Source organism: Leopardus geoffroyi, chromosome B2 (genome assembly GCF_018350155.1).
Source record: "Leopardus geoffroyi isolate Oge1 chromosome B2, O.geoffroyi_Oge1_pat1.0, whole genome shotgun sequence".
Taxonomy (NCBI): domain Eukaryota; kingdom Metazoa; phylum Chordata; class Mammalia; order Carnivora; family Felidae; genus Leopardus; species Leopardus geoffroyi.
This window is the reverse complement of record NC_059332.1, coordinates 151,666,516-151,681,972: the sequence shown is the minus strand read 5'-3', so window position 1 is coordinate 151,681,972 and position 15,457 is coordinate 151,666,516. Positions and strand designations below refer to the sequence as shown.

At 47.7% G+C, this 15,457-nt stretch overlaps 1 protein-coding gene across 16 annotated transcripts in view; it reads left to right on the top strand.

Moving 5' to 3' along the window:
• Positions 1 to 15,457, top strand: part of WDR27 (WD repeat domain 27) — a 185,431-nt gene that overhangs the window by 84,924 nt on the left and 85,050 nt on the right. For 12 of the 16 annotated variants that reach the window (XR_006717738.1, XR_006717739.1, XM_045500340.1 and 9 more), the window contains one exon: positions 2,411 to 2,509. The exons of 2 other annotated variants lie outside the window; for them this stretch is intronic. Coding sequence is in view for 11 of the 14 variants with exons in the window: in XM_045500340.1 (XP_045356296.1) it covers positions 2,411 to 2,509 (99 nt within the window). In the remaining 3 variants the exon portion in view is untranslated. Of the gene's footprint in view, positions 1 to 2,410; positions 2,510 to 7,341; positions 7,787 to 7,848; positions 8,464 to 15,457 lie in introns of those variants that run through there. 2 more of the 16 variants (XR_006717740.1, XM_045500338.1) reach the window with 2 other exon arrangements.

Sequence of the window (15,457 nt, the reverse complement as noted above, 5' to 3'; positions counted from 1 at the left end):
AGGATTGTTGAAGCGGCTGCGGCCGCCAGCCAAGGTGTATGAGTCTGTCAGGTGACCAGCGGTCCATCCGTGGCAGCCAGGGACCCCTCGCGGGGCTCCTCGAGGGGAAGGGGCAGGGCCAGGGCGGAGCTCATCACGGCGTCTGCCGGACCTTGATGGAGGTTGCCGAGAGAAGGGGGTCGTGATTCTGCCTCCAAACCTGAGGGACAGCCCCGCCATTAACATCCAGTGTTCACCTGGTGGTGGCCACAGAGCTCCACGTGCCCGAATCAGGGGCTTTCGGACAGTCTTGGCTTCTGCAGGAGGTGGGCGATGTTTCTGTCTTGATGGGATTTTCAGTAGGGCTCTGTATTAAATCTTGAACACTTTGGCCTTCTTAGAAAACTTCACAAGTTTTTTGTGAACTAAAAATTCAGTGACCTAAGACAATATGCACAGTCCTGAGAAACATCCTTTCTGGAAATACTTTAAAAAACAAAGTGAACGTCTGTGATGTGATCGTTGATTCCCCTGGGGACGATATCAACACTATTAAGCTTCAGACACAGAGTGAACTTCTGTGTGCGATCCTTTTGTCCGTTTCTTCTGTGGAGAAAATCCAGGCAAAGGGAAATGAAGGACCCGTGGTAGGAATAACGTGAGACAGAAAAACGAAAGCAGCTTCACCTCCAAGGATGCGGTTCAGCAGAATTACAAAACATTCATAATGAACTGGTCTAGTTGTGTTTGTAAAACATCATCTTTTTCACTGGTACATTCAGTCCCGGACGGTTTTTGTGAAACGCCTTGAACAGCGAAGCATCTTCCCTGCTCCCGGGTGGGCTGGGCCACACCCTCGTCCTTTGCGAGAAGACGCTGCCCGTTCTCAGGGCTCATTAGTGTCAGAGTAAGACTGACTTTGTAGGGTTTTATTTTACATTTCGTCTTTCTGAGTACGTTTTAGCCACGGCTTATTTCCCTTTGATGGGGACAGGTGGCTTCATGAATCGAGTAACTAGTATTACATCTAATCAAAACATTGTGTTTCGCACACGGGTTGCAGGCCCTTCCTGTGTTTTCAGCATCATACAAGGTGCATCTTGTCCGTTTGGGCCGATTGTTGCTGTCGTTTGAAAGGGCAGGTTGTGACGAATGTGCACCTAATAAAATATGTCTGATATTTGTGGCTGCAGACTGTCATTCTCATGGTTCCGGTTTGCCATGACCAGAAAGATTCATTTCATTCAAGAACCTTCTGGTTCTTCTGGGAGAAAAGGTAGGTTTCATTTAAAAGCATTTATATACAGGAAAGGAGAGGGAGTTTCTTAAATAACCGTTACTGATTCTTCTCTCGCGGCCTCACGGCGTCATTTATGGGTGTTGTGAGGTGTCACGCAAATGCCAGGCGGCATGCAAGGCGGTTTCCCGTATGTGGCGACAAACCTCAGTGTTACGGTCCCCAGAGTGGGGTCCCTGGGCCCGCAGCAGCAGCCTCCTTTGGGAACTGTTGGGAGCACACACGTCAGTGGCTGCTTTTCAAATAAGCACGTTTCCAATAAGAACAGCAGAAAAAAAAACCCAACAAAAACATGCTTTAAATATTTCCGCTTCAAGATATATACAATATCTGTTTGTAGATTTTATTTCGGGAGCTGCTGTTTAGCCCATGACAGAATCATTTGGAAGTTGTAAATTTGAAGGGCTCATCTGTCCATTGAAATAGACTTTTTGTGGAAGAAGGAATCACGTAGATGTCTTGCTTTTTCTGTGACGTGGCATTTCTTTTTTATTACCAGTAGAGTCCACAAACCACTTGTTTGCACATTCTGTTACCTAACAATTAGAATTGGTCTCTCCTCTCTTATATCACATCGGGCTGGTATCCCGATACCAGATTTGTGTCCCTAACATGAAGTATTTGATGGCCTCTGTCTCTCTCTGTAAATATGCATGCATGTGTCCAGCTCTCTCTGTACGTATCTTTTATATGCATATGGTAATACCATCAGACAGTATTGTACGTTTTTATTTAAAATTTTAAGAACAGCTATACTATAGAAAAAATTCCAAGTCTTTGAATTGCTCGATTCCAAGCTAATTTAGTAGGAAGCAAGGTGTGTACATGTTTTTGTCTCAAATTTGTGGAAAAGGACATAAACATCACTTTTTCACTCCGCTTGGGACTTGCAGGCAGGGCTGAACTATGGAGGCATCAGGGGCTGTGGGTCCGCTGAGACAATCAAGGTCCGAGAGGCAAGGAGGAGAGAGGCCCGAGTCACCGAGTCGGGTCTCCGGCTCAGGCGGCGCTGGCCTGTCAGGTGACCGGCTGCTGCGGAGCCACTCGGCCGAGGGGTGCGCTTCTGCTGTGCGCGACTCACGTGGACCGTTGGCGCTTTCATCATGGAGCCCCGTCTGTCTGTCTGTCTTGCAGGCGTACGTGTATGAAATGGGCTCGAGCACGTTTTCTCACAGACTGGCCGGACACACGGACACCGTCGCTGGCGTGGCCTTCAGCCCGTCAGCCCCCCAGGTACGGCCTGCTCGTGTGGGCGGGGCGCGTCTCCTCCTGACGCGGCTTCCGGCGTGTTTCCTGTGTTGGCGTGTTCGGTGAAACCCTGGAACGCTGAGGGTGGCACGGCAGTGTTCGTCACGTGCAGGGAGACAGACGTGGGAACCGGACCTTTGCTGGGGGAGAAAGGGACGCGCAGGGCGTGTGCTTCCGCGTGGCGGCCTGTGTCATCCCGTTCGCCTGCTGGGAGCCGAGCTGCGGGGACCGCGGGCGTGCCCTCGGGCGGGTGTGAACACGGGCGGGCCGAGTCCCAGGGCAGGTGAGAAAACGGTTTTGGAATGTCTCATAAAAAGAATTGGGAGCAGGAGGAGGACCACAGCATTTAAAGAGGTTGGCCTAACTCGGAGGAGAGATGAAAACAAAATTACATCAGCTTCACATCAATCACACGGAAAGAGTGTGTGGTCTCGTATTAAATTGTGGAGGGGTTTGTACGTGAAGACTGGTAACGCTTGGTAACGTGAGCGTACGGGGATGTGGGTGCAGAGAATCGCATCGGCGTGCGATTTCGTGGGTCCGGCTGGTGTGTGCGTGTGTGTGTGTGTGAACGAAGGTGGACCGCCCCCCCCCCCCCCCCCCCCCGGGCACGTCTGGCTCCTGGTGACACTGAATGTCGAGGACCGGAGGCGCGAGGCCGGTCACGGCACTGACCACAGAGCCCCCACCCCGTGCCGCTGAGGTCCTCGCGCGCCTCGACCCAGCGGTAACCCTGATGCGGCCGGCGGCCCCCTGCTGCAGGCGCTCCGGTTGAAACGTTTTCTGCTCGTGTGGTCACGATTCGCTCACCCCCTACGTAATCAGGCCACGCTACAGGCACCGTGGGTCCCGGCCTTTCTGGTGGGTAATCCGTGCTGTCATTACCCATTCGGAATCTCTCCGGCGTGTTTTTCGAAGTCGTTGGATTCCTTTCTGAATCCTTTGCCGTTGTGCTGCTGAGACGGCCGGGCGGCCGGGAGGGAAGAGAGCAGAAGATAGAAGCAGGGTTAGAGGCGCGCGGGGCGGGGCGGGGCGGGGCGGGCCGGCTGGGCACCTGTCCACGGGGGGGGGGGGGGCTGCCGGCTGCTTTGAGAATTCGGTGTTGGCCTGGAAATGCCTTTTAGCACAAGTGAGTGAGGAGCTGCTCCGAGTACCTGAAGAGGTTCAGTTGGACGACGTTGCGTGGGGCTGTATCGTCGCGGGGATGGTTCCGGTGCGCAGAAGCGGCAGATGTGACCTAGGAGAACGGGACTGCTGTTCGCGTCCTTCCCGGTCCGAATACGAGCGCTTTCATCACCTTTGTTAAGTTCGTTACGAAGACACAGTAGCTCGTCATTTTAACGCGCCTTCCTTTGGACACTGTGAGGGTTGTGCGTTGTTCCGTATGCTGTTAATTAGTTGAGGGTTTTCTTTCATTTCTAAGTGGCTTGTTCATATCCTTCCTGTCTTGGTCTGTGGGCCCAACGTTTTGCTTCTTGACTGATCCAGCTTTTAATTTAAAATGGCCATATTGCCCTCTGTACTTACAGTGTGTTTTGTAGATTCGGTTTTGCTTTTTACTTTGTTGTTTTCTCTTTCAGGTACGGAACCTGGATTTGTTCTAATTATTCTAGGCTAGAAATTTTTCTCTCTTCAAAGGTTTATCTTTCTGATGGAATTACAGTAGGATCTTTAACTTATTATTGTAAGATTTAAGTTCCTGCCTGACTGTGCCAATATCTGGGTCATTTCTGAGTCTAGTTCTGTTGGTCGCTGTGTCTCCTGACACTTGGTTTGCTTACCTTTCTGTCCGATGTGTTGTCATTTTTTCAGGAATTCTGACTGTTGACTGTGGAAGGACGCCTGGATGAACAGGGCTCTTTTTCTGCCAGGCTGTTAGTTTGGTAGCGTTAGGAGCTGAGCAAGTGCCATTCGCTTTAATTATTAAAACTACGATTATAGTGAGGTCAGTAGAATTAATCAGTGTGGATCATTACACAAATAAAAGTACACAGAAAATACTGTTACTTTTAGGAATTTTAAAATACCTGGTATTCTTCCCAAGTCACCTTTTGTCAAACCTTTCAGAAGATTTTATTTCCTAAGCATATGAGGAAGAAATTTAAATCTGTGTGTTTCAAATAGGTCACCTAACTTTAAGTTCTGCTGAGGAAAAATAACCTAAGTGTGTCTGGGAAGGGGTTATTTTCCCTGGTTTTTAAATTGACTAAAAGTTTGCGATTGTTTTATCAGTTTGGATTCGTAAGTTCAGAAGTAAGATTACGCTACATCCCTGTAAATCCCCATCTGCGAATAACCTGCCCCTGCGGCTGGCGTGAAGTGACCTTTGCTGAGGGAGGTGAGGGGCGAGCCGTGGGGACCCTGCTCCTGGTGAAAGTATTCTATCTCATGAAGAGCGGTTTCCCAAGTTTTTTTTTGTGAACAGCATAGTTTTAATGACTTTAATGTAAATCTATTTCTACTGGCCTCTGCACATAAATTTACAATACTTGTATCTCGGTGGACAAAGATGTTACTGGAAAGACACATCGGATACAGTGTCATTTCAGGGCCTTGAGCACAGCTGCTCACGTATGCTGCCACGGTGATGTTTGCGGTCACTTCCATCTAAAAGAAGGGAGACGTTACTTGGAAGCCGTTACTTTTTATACACGGCGTCGTTTCAGTGAGTTAAGCGTTGGCTAATCCCGTGTGTGTCTGCACGTAACTTTAACACTTGTGTCTTTTTTGTTGATTTCATAACTTTAAAATTAACAAAAGGGATTAGTTGAGAATGAGTCAAATTACGTTCCATAAGGACAATTTTAAGATTTACTAAACATATTTCTGGACAAGGAAGTATCAAATATGCACCATGGGCCTTCTTGTATCCTCGCTCAAGACACCACAAAGTGGTTGAGAGGTCGCACTGTCTCTGACCTATGCTTTCTCTCTGCACGTGCGGTGGTCTAGAGCCCTCATCTGGGGTGAAATCTCTGCTCTCCTCTTCCGTTTTAGTTCCTGTGTTTGCCCTTGTTCAGTTTTTGGCTATCCGGTCAGACTCCTGGCGAAGGCTTTGCTCCTCCCCACATTCTCTATGAATGCTGCCTATGGCTTCTTTGTGGTCTTGACTTTGATCATGAAGCCAGAAGGAACCTCAAGAGATACACTGAATCCATGCGGGTGCATCATGGCCCCAACAGACTGGAAAAGTGGATGCGAAGGAAATAGCACTTAATCAGGTGGCGGAGCTGAAGGAGACCACAAGCAATCAGGTGTGAGCGAAAGATACCCAACGGAATGACATCACACGTTTTCTCAGCGACCTGGGAAGACGGTGACCTGTCTGCAGAGGGCTGAGTGCAAGCAAAATCCAACCAAGACGAGGAAGAAATGAGCTGCTGGCAAACGAGGCAGAAGAAGTAGGAAAAGATATTATTACCTGGACCTCAGAGTCACAAACCCCTGTCAAAGGGACTCCCGGCTCCCCTGGAACGGTAACCCCGCTGGTGCCTCCAGTGGTTGGAATTCGTATGGAGATGAGGTGTTCCAAGCTCACGGCGTTAATAGTTTTCCATGAACTTAGGAATATCTGAGAATAATTAATATTTTAGGTGTTTGTAGTGTTTTAAGGATTTTGATATATTAAAATATCTGATTCCAATTCGAAATATGAATCGATTTAGATTTGTAACTTTTTAGTGGAGAAAAATGAGAAAATTTTTCTCTTTGTCAGCAGCATTTGAACTTTTTATTTATTACTTCTTTGTTTTTTAAAGTTCATTTATTTTATTTTGAGAGAGAGAGAGAGAGAAAGAGCACAAGAGGGGGAGGGGCAGAGAGGGAGGGAGACGGAATCCCAAGCGGGCTCCGTGTGGTCAGCACAGAGCCTGATGCGGGGCTTGATCTCGTGAACCGTGAGATCATGATCTGAGCCGAAATCAAGAGTTGGATGCTTAACTGACAGCCACCCAGCCCGGTGTCCTGATGATTCTAAGCCATGAGGCTGAGCAGGGGTGGGGGGGTCTCCTCCCACTGCTCCGCCCCTGCGTGCGGCCCGGCTCCAAGGGGAGCTCGTGAGGACCCAGACTCGCTTCTCAATCTGACTGCTTTAGTCGGTGGTTATTGGGAAATGGGTCTCAGCCCCACTCAGGGCTCCTCCCACGGTTCTGGTTCAACCCGGAAAACTCCATAAGGAGACACATTTAGAGAGAACCCGAGGACATCTCCGGTGATGGTTAATTGAATGGCACACACTTGTGCAGCTGTTCCTGCAGGCACAGACATGGGTGGTGGTGTTACCAAATTCAGCTCCCGTGCGTTCTGAATTCTCCAAACGGAAGCCCAACTGTCCTTTTTAGAAACCGTTTCTCCAATTTGGCTTTTTAGATAGGACTTTATAGAGAGGAAAGATAAGTGAGGAAGGTTTTAGGGTCAGGACCAGATGGTACACCTAAAATAGTGGTGTTCACCAACTTGCTTATGTGGGAGGAACCTGCTTATTAGGTTGATCTGATAGTCACAGTGAAAGTGAGCGGTTGGTTATTATTGTCTCTGCTTCCCTTGGGGGAAAGTCCGCTCGGAGACATTGCCCGGGATGTGCACTGCAACACCTTGTGCTGAGTTACGTGCCGCATCTAGTAAAAGTCGGGGCCGGGCGCTGGACTCCAGGGATCATGCTGTTTTCTTGACTCACGTTTATCTGAGCAGAGGCTCGAGGCTGAGACGCACAGGTTCCTCTCGGCCTCGCGGTCGGTGCGGTGGCTGATGGAGGAGTGCTACCGCCTCCTGCCGTCCGCTCACCGCCAGATGCTCAGGAACCTCCCTTTTCCCCGCAGACCTGACCCGTTACCAGCACTCAGCCGCGGGAGGGACGGTCTCTTCCATTTTGCTTTCAGGATGCTTTTGTGGATTGACACGAAGAGGTCTAATTTCGATTTAACTTGAGAGAATATTGAATTTCAGGTGAGTTCAATAATCAGAAAGCCTGGGTTTTTTGCGCAGTTTAGAAATGCTCATTTTTCCTATTGGTTTTGATGTGGAGAAGAATGAGAACCTGGGTGCCGAGTTATTCCTTCCCGTGGCCTTTAAGGAAAGTCTGCAGTGGTAGGAGGTTTGCTGTGACCAACGGAAATGACAAGTTTAACTTAATCTTTCTCACAGGACGTGCCCTAGGCCCGCCTGCACCTCACAGGTGACAGTGGAGGGTGGGGTGCCGAGTGCTCCCCTCCAGCCCCACTCTGGGCGCACCCCCACGCCCCCATTCAGCTCACTACATTTTCCAGCTTCTCCTTTGACTTCCTTGCTGGTCTGCGGGTTCTCTGCACGTGCTGCTCTGTTTCCAGGTATGTGGGGACTTGCCCCCATCTTTCTTTATTGGTTTCCACTTTAACAACATGTGGTCAGAGAACATACGTGGTGTGGCCCGAAGCCACCGAACTTGGTTTCACGGTCTGTGTCTGCTGTTGGGGGAAGATTGTGCTGCGGACATCCGCCTGGCCAGGGGACTGCCGTGTGTTTCACATCCTGTGTCCTTGCCGACTGTGTCTTCATCAGCTGGTAAGACTGGTGTGCATGCCTCTGTCTAGAACTTCTTACTCCCTCTGATGCCCACAGATGTCGTTTAGGGTGTTTTGAAGCTCCTTTGTTAGGTTAGGATTATGTTCTCTTGGTGAACGGACCCCTTCACTCTCAGGAAATGGTCTCTTTCTTTACTTGCTTTGAAATACACTTTGGGGTGAAGATAGCCACTCCAGCTCTCTTTTGATTAGTGTTAGGATAGTATTTTCTCTATTCTTTTTTTCTAACCTGTGTGGGTCTCTTATTTGAAGTGTAATTTTTTCTTTTTTTTAATAATTTATTTTTTGATTTACATCCATGTTAGTTAGTTAGTTGTTAGTTAGCAACAATGATTTCAGGAGTAGATTCCTTAATGCCCCTTACCCATTTAGCCCATCCCCCCTCCCGTAATCCCTCTGGCACCCTCTGTTCTCTATATTTAAGAGCTCTCTTCTGTTTTGTCCCCCTCCCTGTTTTTATATTATTTTTGCTTCCCTTCCCTTATGTTCATCTATTTTGTATCTTAAAGTCCTCATATGAGTGAAGTCATATGGTATTTGTCTCTCTCTTACTAATTTCACTTAGCACAATACCCTCCAGTTCCATCCATGTAGCTGCAAATGGCAACATTTCATTCTTTTTGATTGCCGAGTAATACTCCACTGTATACAGATACCATATCTTCTTTATCCATTCATCAGCCAGTGCACATTTGGGTTCTCTCCATACTTTGGCTATTGTCGATAGTGCTGCTATAAACATTGGGGTGCATGTGTCCCTTCGAGTCAGCACTCCTGTATCTTTTGGATAAATACCTAGTAGTGCAGTTGCTTGGTCATAGCGTAGTTCTATTTTTAATTTTTTGAGGACCCTTCACACTGTTTTCCAGAGTGGCTGTACCAGCTTGCATTGCCACCAACAATGCAAAAGAGAACCTCTTTCTCCGCGTCCTTGCCAACATCTGTTGTTGCCTGAATTGTTGTTAGCCATTCTGACAGGTGTGAGGTGGTATCTCATTGTGGGTTTGATTTGTATTTCCCTGATGATGAGTGATGTTGAGTGTTTTTTCATGTGTCGTTTGGCCATCTAGATGTCTTCTTTGGAGAAGTGTCTATTCATGTCTGTTGCCCATTTCTTCACTGGATTATTTGGTTTTTGGGCGTTGAGTTTGGTTAAGTTCTCTATAGATTTTGGGTACTAACCCTTTATCCGATATGTTGTTTGCAAGTATCTTCTCCCATTCCGTCGGTTGCCTTTTAGTTTTGTTGATTGTTCCCTTCAGCGTGCAGAAGCTTTTTATCTTGATGAGGTCCCAATAGTTCATGTTTGCTTTTGTTTCCCTTGCCTCCAGACATGTGTTGAGTAAGAAGTTGCTATGGCCAGGAGAAAGAGGTTTTTGCCTGCTTTCTCCTTGAGGATTTTGATGGCTTCCTGTCTTACATTTACGTCTTTCATCCATGTTGAGTTTATTTTTGTGTCTGGTGTAAGAAGATGGTCCAGGTTCATTTTTCTGCTTGTCTCTGTCCAGTTTTCCCAGCACCATTTGCTGAAGAGACTGTCTTTATTCCATTGGATATTCTTTCCTGCTTTGTCAAAGATTAGTTGCCCATACGTTTGTGGGTCCATTTCTGGGTTCTCTATTCTATTCCATTGATCTGAGTGTCTGTTCTTGTGCCGGTACCATACTGTCTTGATGATTACAGCTTTGTAATACAGCTTGGAGTCCGGGATTGTGATGTCTCCACCCTTGGTTTTCTTTTTCAAGATTGCTTTGGCTATTTGGGGTCTTTTCTGATTCCATAGACATTTTAGGATTGCTTGTTCTAGCCCTGCAAAGAATTCTCTGCAAAGAATAGGGATTGCTGAGGTGCATTTCTTATAGGTGGTGTTTAGATTGTTTTACTCTCTTAACCAATTTGACTCTCTCTGCCTTTTAATCAGTGTTTAGACTGGTCCATTTGATAAGATTATTGATAAGATCATGTTTAAGCCTCTCATCTTGCTTTACCTTTTTTATATTTGCCCATTTGATACTCAGTTCCTTTTCCCTGCCTCCTTTTGGTTCACTTAGATACTTTTGTACAGCTCCTTCTTCACTTTTTCTGGCTTTTGTAACTCCTTGTTTTGTTCATTTGAGATTGCTGTGCCACTTATGTACAGTAAAACTGTGGTTTGCGAGCTTAATTCGTTCCAGAAACATGCTTGTGATGCAAAGCAATTGCATATCAAAGCGAATTTCCCCATAGGAAATGATGGAAACTCAGACGATTTGTTCCACAACCCAAAAATATTTGGATAAAAATGACTATACTGTAATATAATACAAAAGGATAAGAAAATACAAAACATAAAGAAAAACAAATTAACCTGCACTTCCCTTTGAAAACCTTTGTGGCTGGTGCGAGGGAGACGAGAGAGAGGAGGGTTACTGTGTCGGACGACTCTCACCGTCACTCACGGAATCACTGCCGTCTGTTGGCTCAACGGAATCTTTTTCTTTTCCCACAACTTTAACAAGGAACCTATCGGGTGACGTTTGCTTTTGCCTCCTTTTGAGGATTTCGCAGAAATGTGACATTGCATCGTCGTTGAACAGATCCATCACTCTCACTGCTACAGCCGTATTCGGGTGGTGCTTTTCCACAATGTTTTGCACCGTTTCCCACATTTTACACATCTCCCTAACCTCATTTGAAGTGAGCGGTTCCCCCGCCCTTTTCTCCTCCTCCTCTGCAGACGAGACGCAGACGTAGACGTCTTGTAAACTCTCGCAATTTCGGCCGCTCGCGTCCCTCGTTCGTACTTCTCGGTGATTTCCGTCTCAACTTCCACAGTAAGCATCTCCTTCCTACCGCCTTTCTTTTCCACCTTTTTCTGCATGGGGGCCGCTGTATACACTCACACGGATGTTGACTCAGTACAGTATGAATAAACTCTTGTCATCTACGGTATTTAATGTAAGCGGCAATAAGGCAGCAGAGGAAAGGGTCTGTGTCTGCAGGAAGCCTGACGCAGAATGAGGCAAAGTGCTCCTAAGCTCACTCTTGTCCGGAAAAGCAAAGGACTCTTCACAGGTGCCTCGAAGTGACAAAAAACACACTAGTGCAGTTGCGGGCACCTTCCCACGTTCCGAAAAATCACTGATTTCTGCCAGACCCGGTGGCCTGAGACCGAGCATCCGAGCGTGGGAGACGATCACCCACCGTCCCGCCGCGAGAGAAGAGACAGAAGCACCATCGGCTCAGCTGCGATCATGTGATGTTTGGCGTCAGGTACGACTCATATTGCAAGACATCGCTCGTTTATCAGGTTAGATTTATCAGGAACGTTTGCTTGTCTTGTGGAACGCTCACGCAAGTGTCCCTCGCAAGCTGAGGTTTTAGCACGTATCTTTCATCGGGACCGTGGGCCTCCACTGTCACCTGCTGCCACCGCAGTGTGGGAACCTTATGACAGACAGTAAGCGTCTGTTTCTCCTGTCTAGGTCTTCACGCTATCCGTGTGGCACATTTTACTTTCCAACATCATAGACTCCACGTGTTACTATTAATTTGTTTCCGCAGTTAGTTATCTCCTGAAGAGATTTAAATGATAACGATGAATCCTGTATATTTGACACGTGATTCCACAGGAAACGTTTTGAGCCTTGATTTTATCTGTCAAATTAGGTTGTTGAATTTTACGATCTCTGATTGTCAAATCGCCGTCTTCTCCACTGAGAGGATTGGGACCATGTGGGGCCTGTGTGCGCGTGTGGTGGTTTTTGGATCTTGGTAGACATGGTCTTTATTTTGTGCTGTATAAAGTGTGTGTTTGTGGAACATGCGCACAGACGTGACACAGTACAGCGTGAAGCAGGCTTCGCGACCCTGTGTGCACCGGACAGGCGCCGGAGGGCCCAGGGTGCGCTGGCCAAGGCCGTGTGCGCAGCCAGGGTCCAGCCCGCCTTTTTCTGGATTCAAACCAGGTGTCGAGTCCAGTCTTCCTTTTGTCTCTGAAGCCGGCACGCTTTGCCGCCAGGTTGCGCGCCAGCCTCCGTGCAGATGGCTGGAGTGGATTTTACTTAGAATTTTCTTTCTTGGCCACGCACCCAAGTCTAGTTTCTACCAGGAGCCAAAAAAAAAAAAAGGTTTGAGTTCAGTGTAAGCATTTACTTGTACTTGACAGGTATTTACTGTGTGACAGTCAGCATTCCACGTGCTTTATTTAATCACATCCTTAGGAAGCAAACAATCATTCATGGAGCAGGCGGGTAAGGAAACTGCAGCACAAAGAAGCTGGCCTGTGTGAGCTCAGCGGTGAGCGGTAGGATTTGGGCTCCAACAAACGGACTTTAGCTCCTCGGTGCGCCCGGCATGGCGCCCCCACCGCACTGTGTGAGCACAGGCACGGGAGGCACGGTGCCACCAAGGGAGGGCTGGGAAGGGGCCCTGGAGGGAGGCGGGACCAGAGTGCGCGGGACCTCCGTGGGCAGAAGTGAGAGCGGAGCCTGTGTCCTCCTCTGCAGGGAGGCCCCGGGCACGAGGAATGTTTTTCACTCTGGATTTGTGCACCAGAAGTGACTTCTAAATCAAGATTTCAAAACAGTTGCTTATTTTTATTCTATGGAAGGCAATATGTATTCTGTTTTTATTAATGTGGGAATAACACTTTTTTTTAGCCATTGAGTGCTTTCAAATTTGTTTTCATATACAACGTTCTAGTTCTGAAACATATATCATTCTCAGATGTTTCCTGACCATCTCATCAAGCCCACATCCTGAAAGCTAATTTCATTCCGAAGAACCTAACATTCCAAGTACCTTCCTTTCGGAAAACGTTCTGCAGGTTCTAGCAAAGTCAACAGCCAAGCCATAAATTTAAATGTAACACAGCCTAGAGGAATAGGAAGCCTGCCTTTGTCACATTGCTTATTTTCATATTCATTTTCATTTTCATGTTCAAGTAATTTTCTAGAAAAGCCAAAATATTGTACCAGAAACCGATCCTTCGCGGCAATGCAGGCTTAACCTATGGGAGGAATAAATCAAGAAGAGGAAGCACAAATGTATATAAGGCATTGGTTTCAAGTTCTGGCTGCTCCCCGGAGTTGTTGGGGGGAAGGGAAGGAGGCGGAGCCACGAGACGGTCGGCCTGTCAGGGCTCCCCCGGCACAGGGAGGGCGCCTTGGAGTCCGCGTGCAACACAAATGATGGACAGCGCGCACCGTCCGTGGCATATGATATCTGTCTTTCTCTGACTGACTGATTTCACTCAGCCTAATACCCTCCAGTTCCATCCACGCTGCTGCAAATGGCCAGATTGCATTCTTTCTCATTGCCAAGTAGTATTCCACTGTATATATAAACCACATCTTCTTTATCCATTCATCCATCGATGGACATTTGGGCTCTTTCCATGCTGAGGCTATTGTTGAAAGTGCTGCTATAAACATTGAGGTGCATGGTCCCCTTTGAGACAGCACACCTGTATCGCTTGGGTGAATTCCGAGTAGCACTGTTGCTGGGTCGTAGGGTAGATCTATTTTTAATTTTTGAGAAACCTCCACACTGTTTCCCAGAGCGGCTGCACCAGTGTGCATTCCCACCAGCAGTGCAAGAGGGTTCCCGTTTCTCCACATCCTCGCCAGCATCTCTAGCCCCCTGATTTGTTCACTTCAGCCACTCTGACCGGTGCGAGGTGGTATCTCAGTGTGGCTTTGAGTTGTATTTCCCTGATGGGGAGTGGCGTTGAGCATCTTTTCATGTGTCGGTTGGTCATCTGGATGTCTTCTTTGGGAGACATTACTCTGATATTTTTAATCAAAACTAGAATATGTTTTGAATAAGAATTAAAAAGGAAAGATTGAAGGTGAACGCAGTCAGTGTTGACGGTTTATCTACAATTGTGTTAAATAAGCCTGTGCTCTGAGTCATGTTGGACGGCTGACTCTGTTCCTCCCACAGAGGTACTGTGCTCACACTCACTGAGACCCAGACCGCGGGTCTGTGAGTGTGGACAGGTGCACGCTTGTGTGACCCACGCTGCCTGCAGACGCAGGACTTCCCTTCACTGGGACTTCCACGTGCCTTTCCCAGTCGGTCCCCGCGTCCACACCTGTGAGCAAAGGGCGTCCCAGTGTCAGTCGTTTCCAGAACTCCATGGCCACGGGACCTTTGTCTGTGCCGTTACGTGTCTCAGCAGCCACTCCTTTATGTGATGGAGAGCTTTTCTGTTGTGTCAGCCAAGGAGCCTCTGGTGTATCAGTTTGGCGGTCGTGAATAAAGCCACTTCTGGAAAGGTCTGTGTGGTGATGCGTTCCTGGTTCTCCTGAGCAAGCAGATGGGGGCAGGGCTGCTGGACGGGTGGGGGGATGGGGGGTGGGGGTGGGGCGGCCACGTGCTCAGCCTCAGTACCCGCTCGTGAGCTTTCCGGAGCGGGCGCCGTTCACGTTCTCGCCTGCTCTGCGGCAGCCTTGTTTTGTGAGTCTATTTAATTTTAGCTATTGTGGTATTTTTTTTAATTAAAATTTTTTGAAACGTTTATTTTCAAGAGACAGATAGAGCACAAGCAGGTGACGGGCAGAGAAAGAGAGAGAGAGGGAGAGGGAGAGGGAGAGGGAGAGGGAGACACAGAATCTGAGGCAGGCTCCAGGCTCCGAGCTGTCAGCACAGAGCCCAACGTGGGGCTTGAATTCATGAGCTGTGAGATCATGACCTGAGCTGAAGTCGGACGCTCAACCGACTGAGCCACCCAGGCGCCCCTATTGTGGCATTTTTATTGTGGTTTTAATTTGTATTTTTTTAATAGTGATATTGAACACTACATCATGTGATTATGCCCTTATTTTTAATTGTTTGTTATTACTATTAACAAGTTATAGAACTTTAAAAACAATGTATTCCAGATACTATCATAGATCAGGTATACGTGTTGCAAATATTTCCCCAAGTCTGTGGCATGTCTACTTGTATTATAATATCCTTTAATGACATAAATGCTGAATTTTTACGAAGTGTAACTTTTATTTTATGGTTGGTGCTTTCTGGCCTGTCTGAAAAATCTTGCCAACTGAAAGCCTGCAGTGATTTTCTGTGTGTTTTCTTCCGGGAAGTTTTTGTTTGTGTTTAGACCTCTGACCCATTGTGTTTGCTCCCGTTTGTCCCCTAACGGTAGGCGGACCGTCGAACAACGTGGGGTGGGCTGTGCGGCTCCACCTGGACGCGGTCCCCCCGGAGCTAGAGCACAGCCCCGTGCTCGTGCTGCCTCTTGGCCACCTGACCTCACTGTGAATACTTAATATGCAACACACGTGGCACACAAAATGTGTGTTAACTGACTAGCGGTCAGGCTTCTGGTCCGTGGCGGGCTATTAGTGGTTATGTTTTCGAGGAGCCAAAGTTACGTGTGGATTTT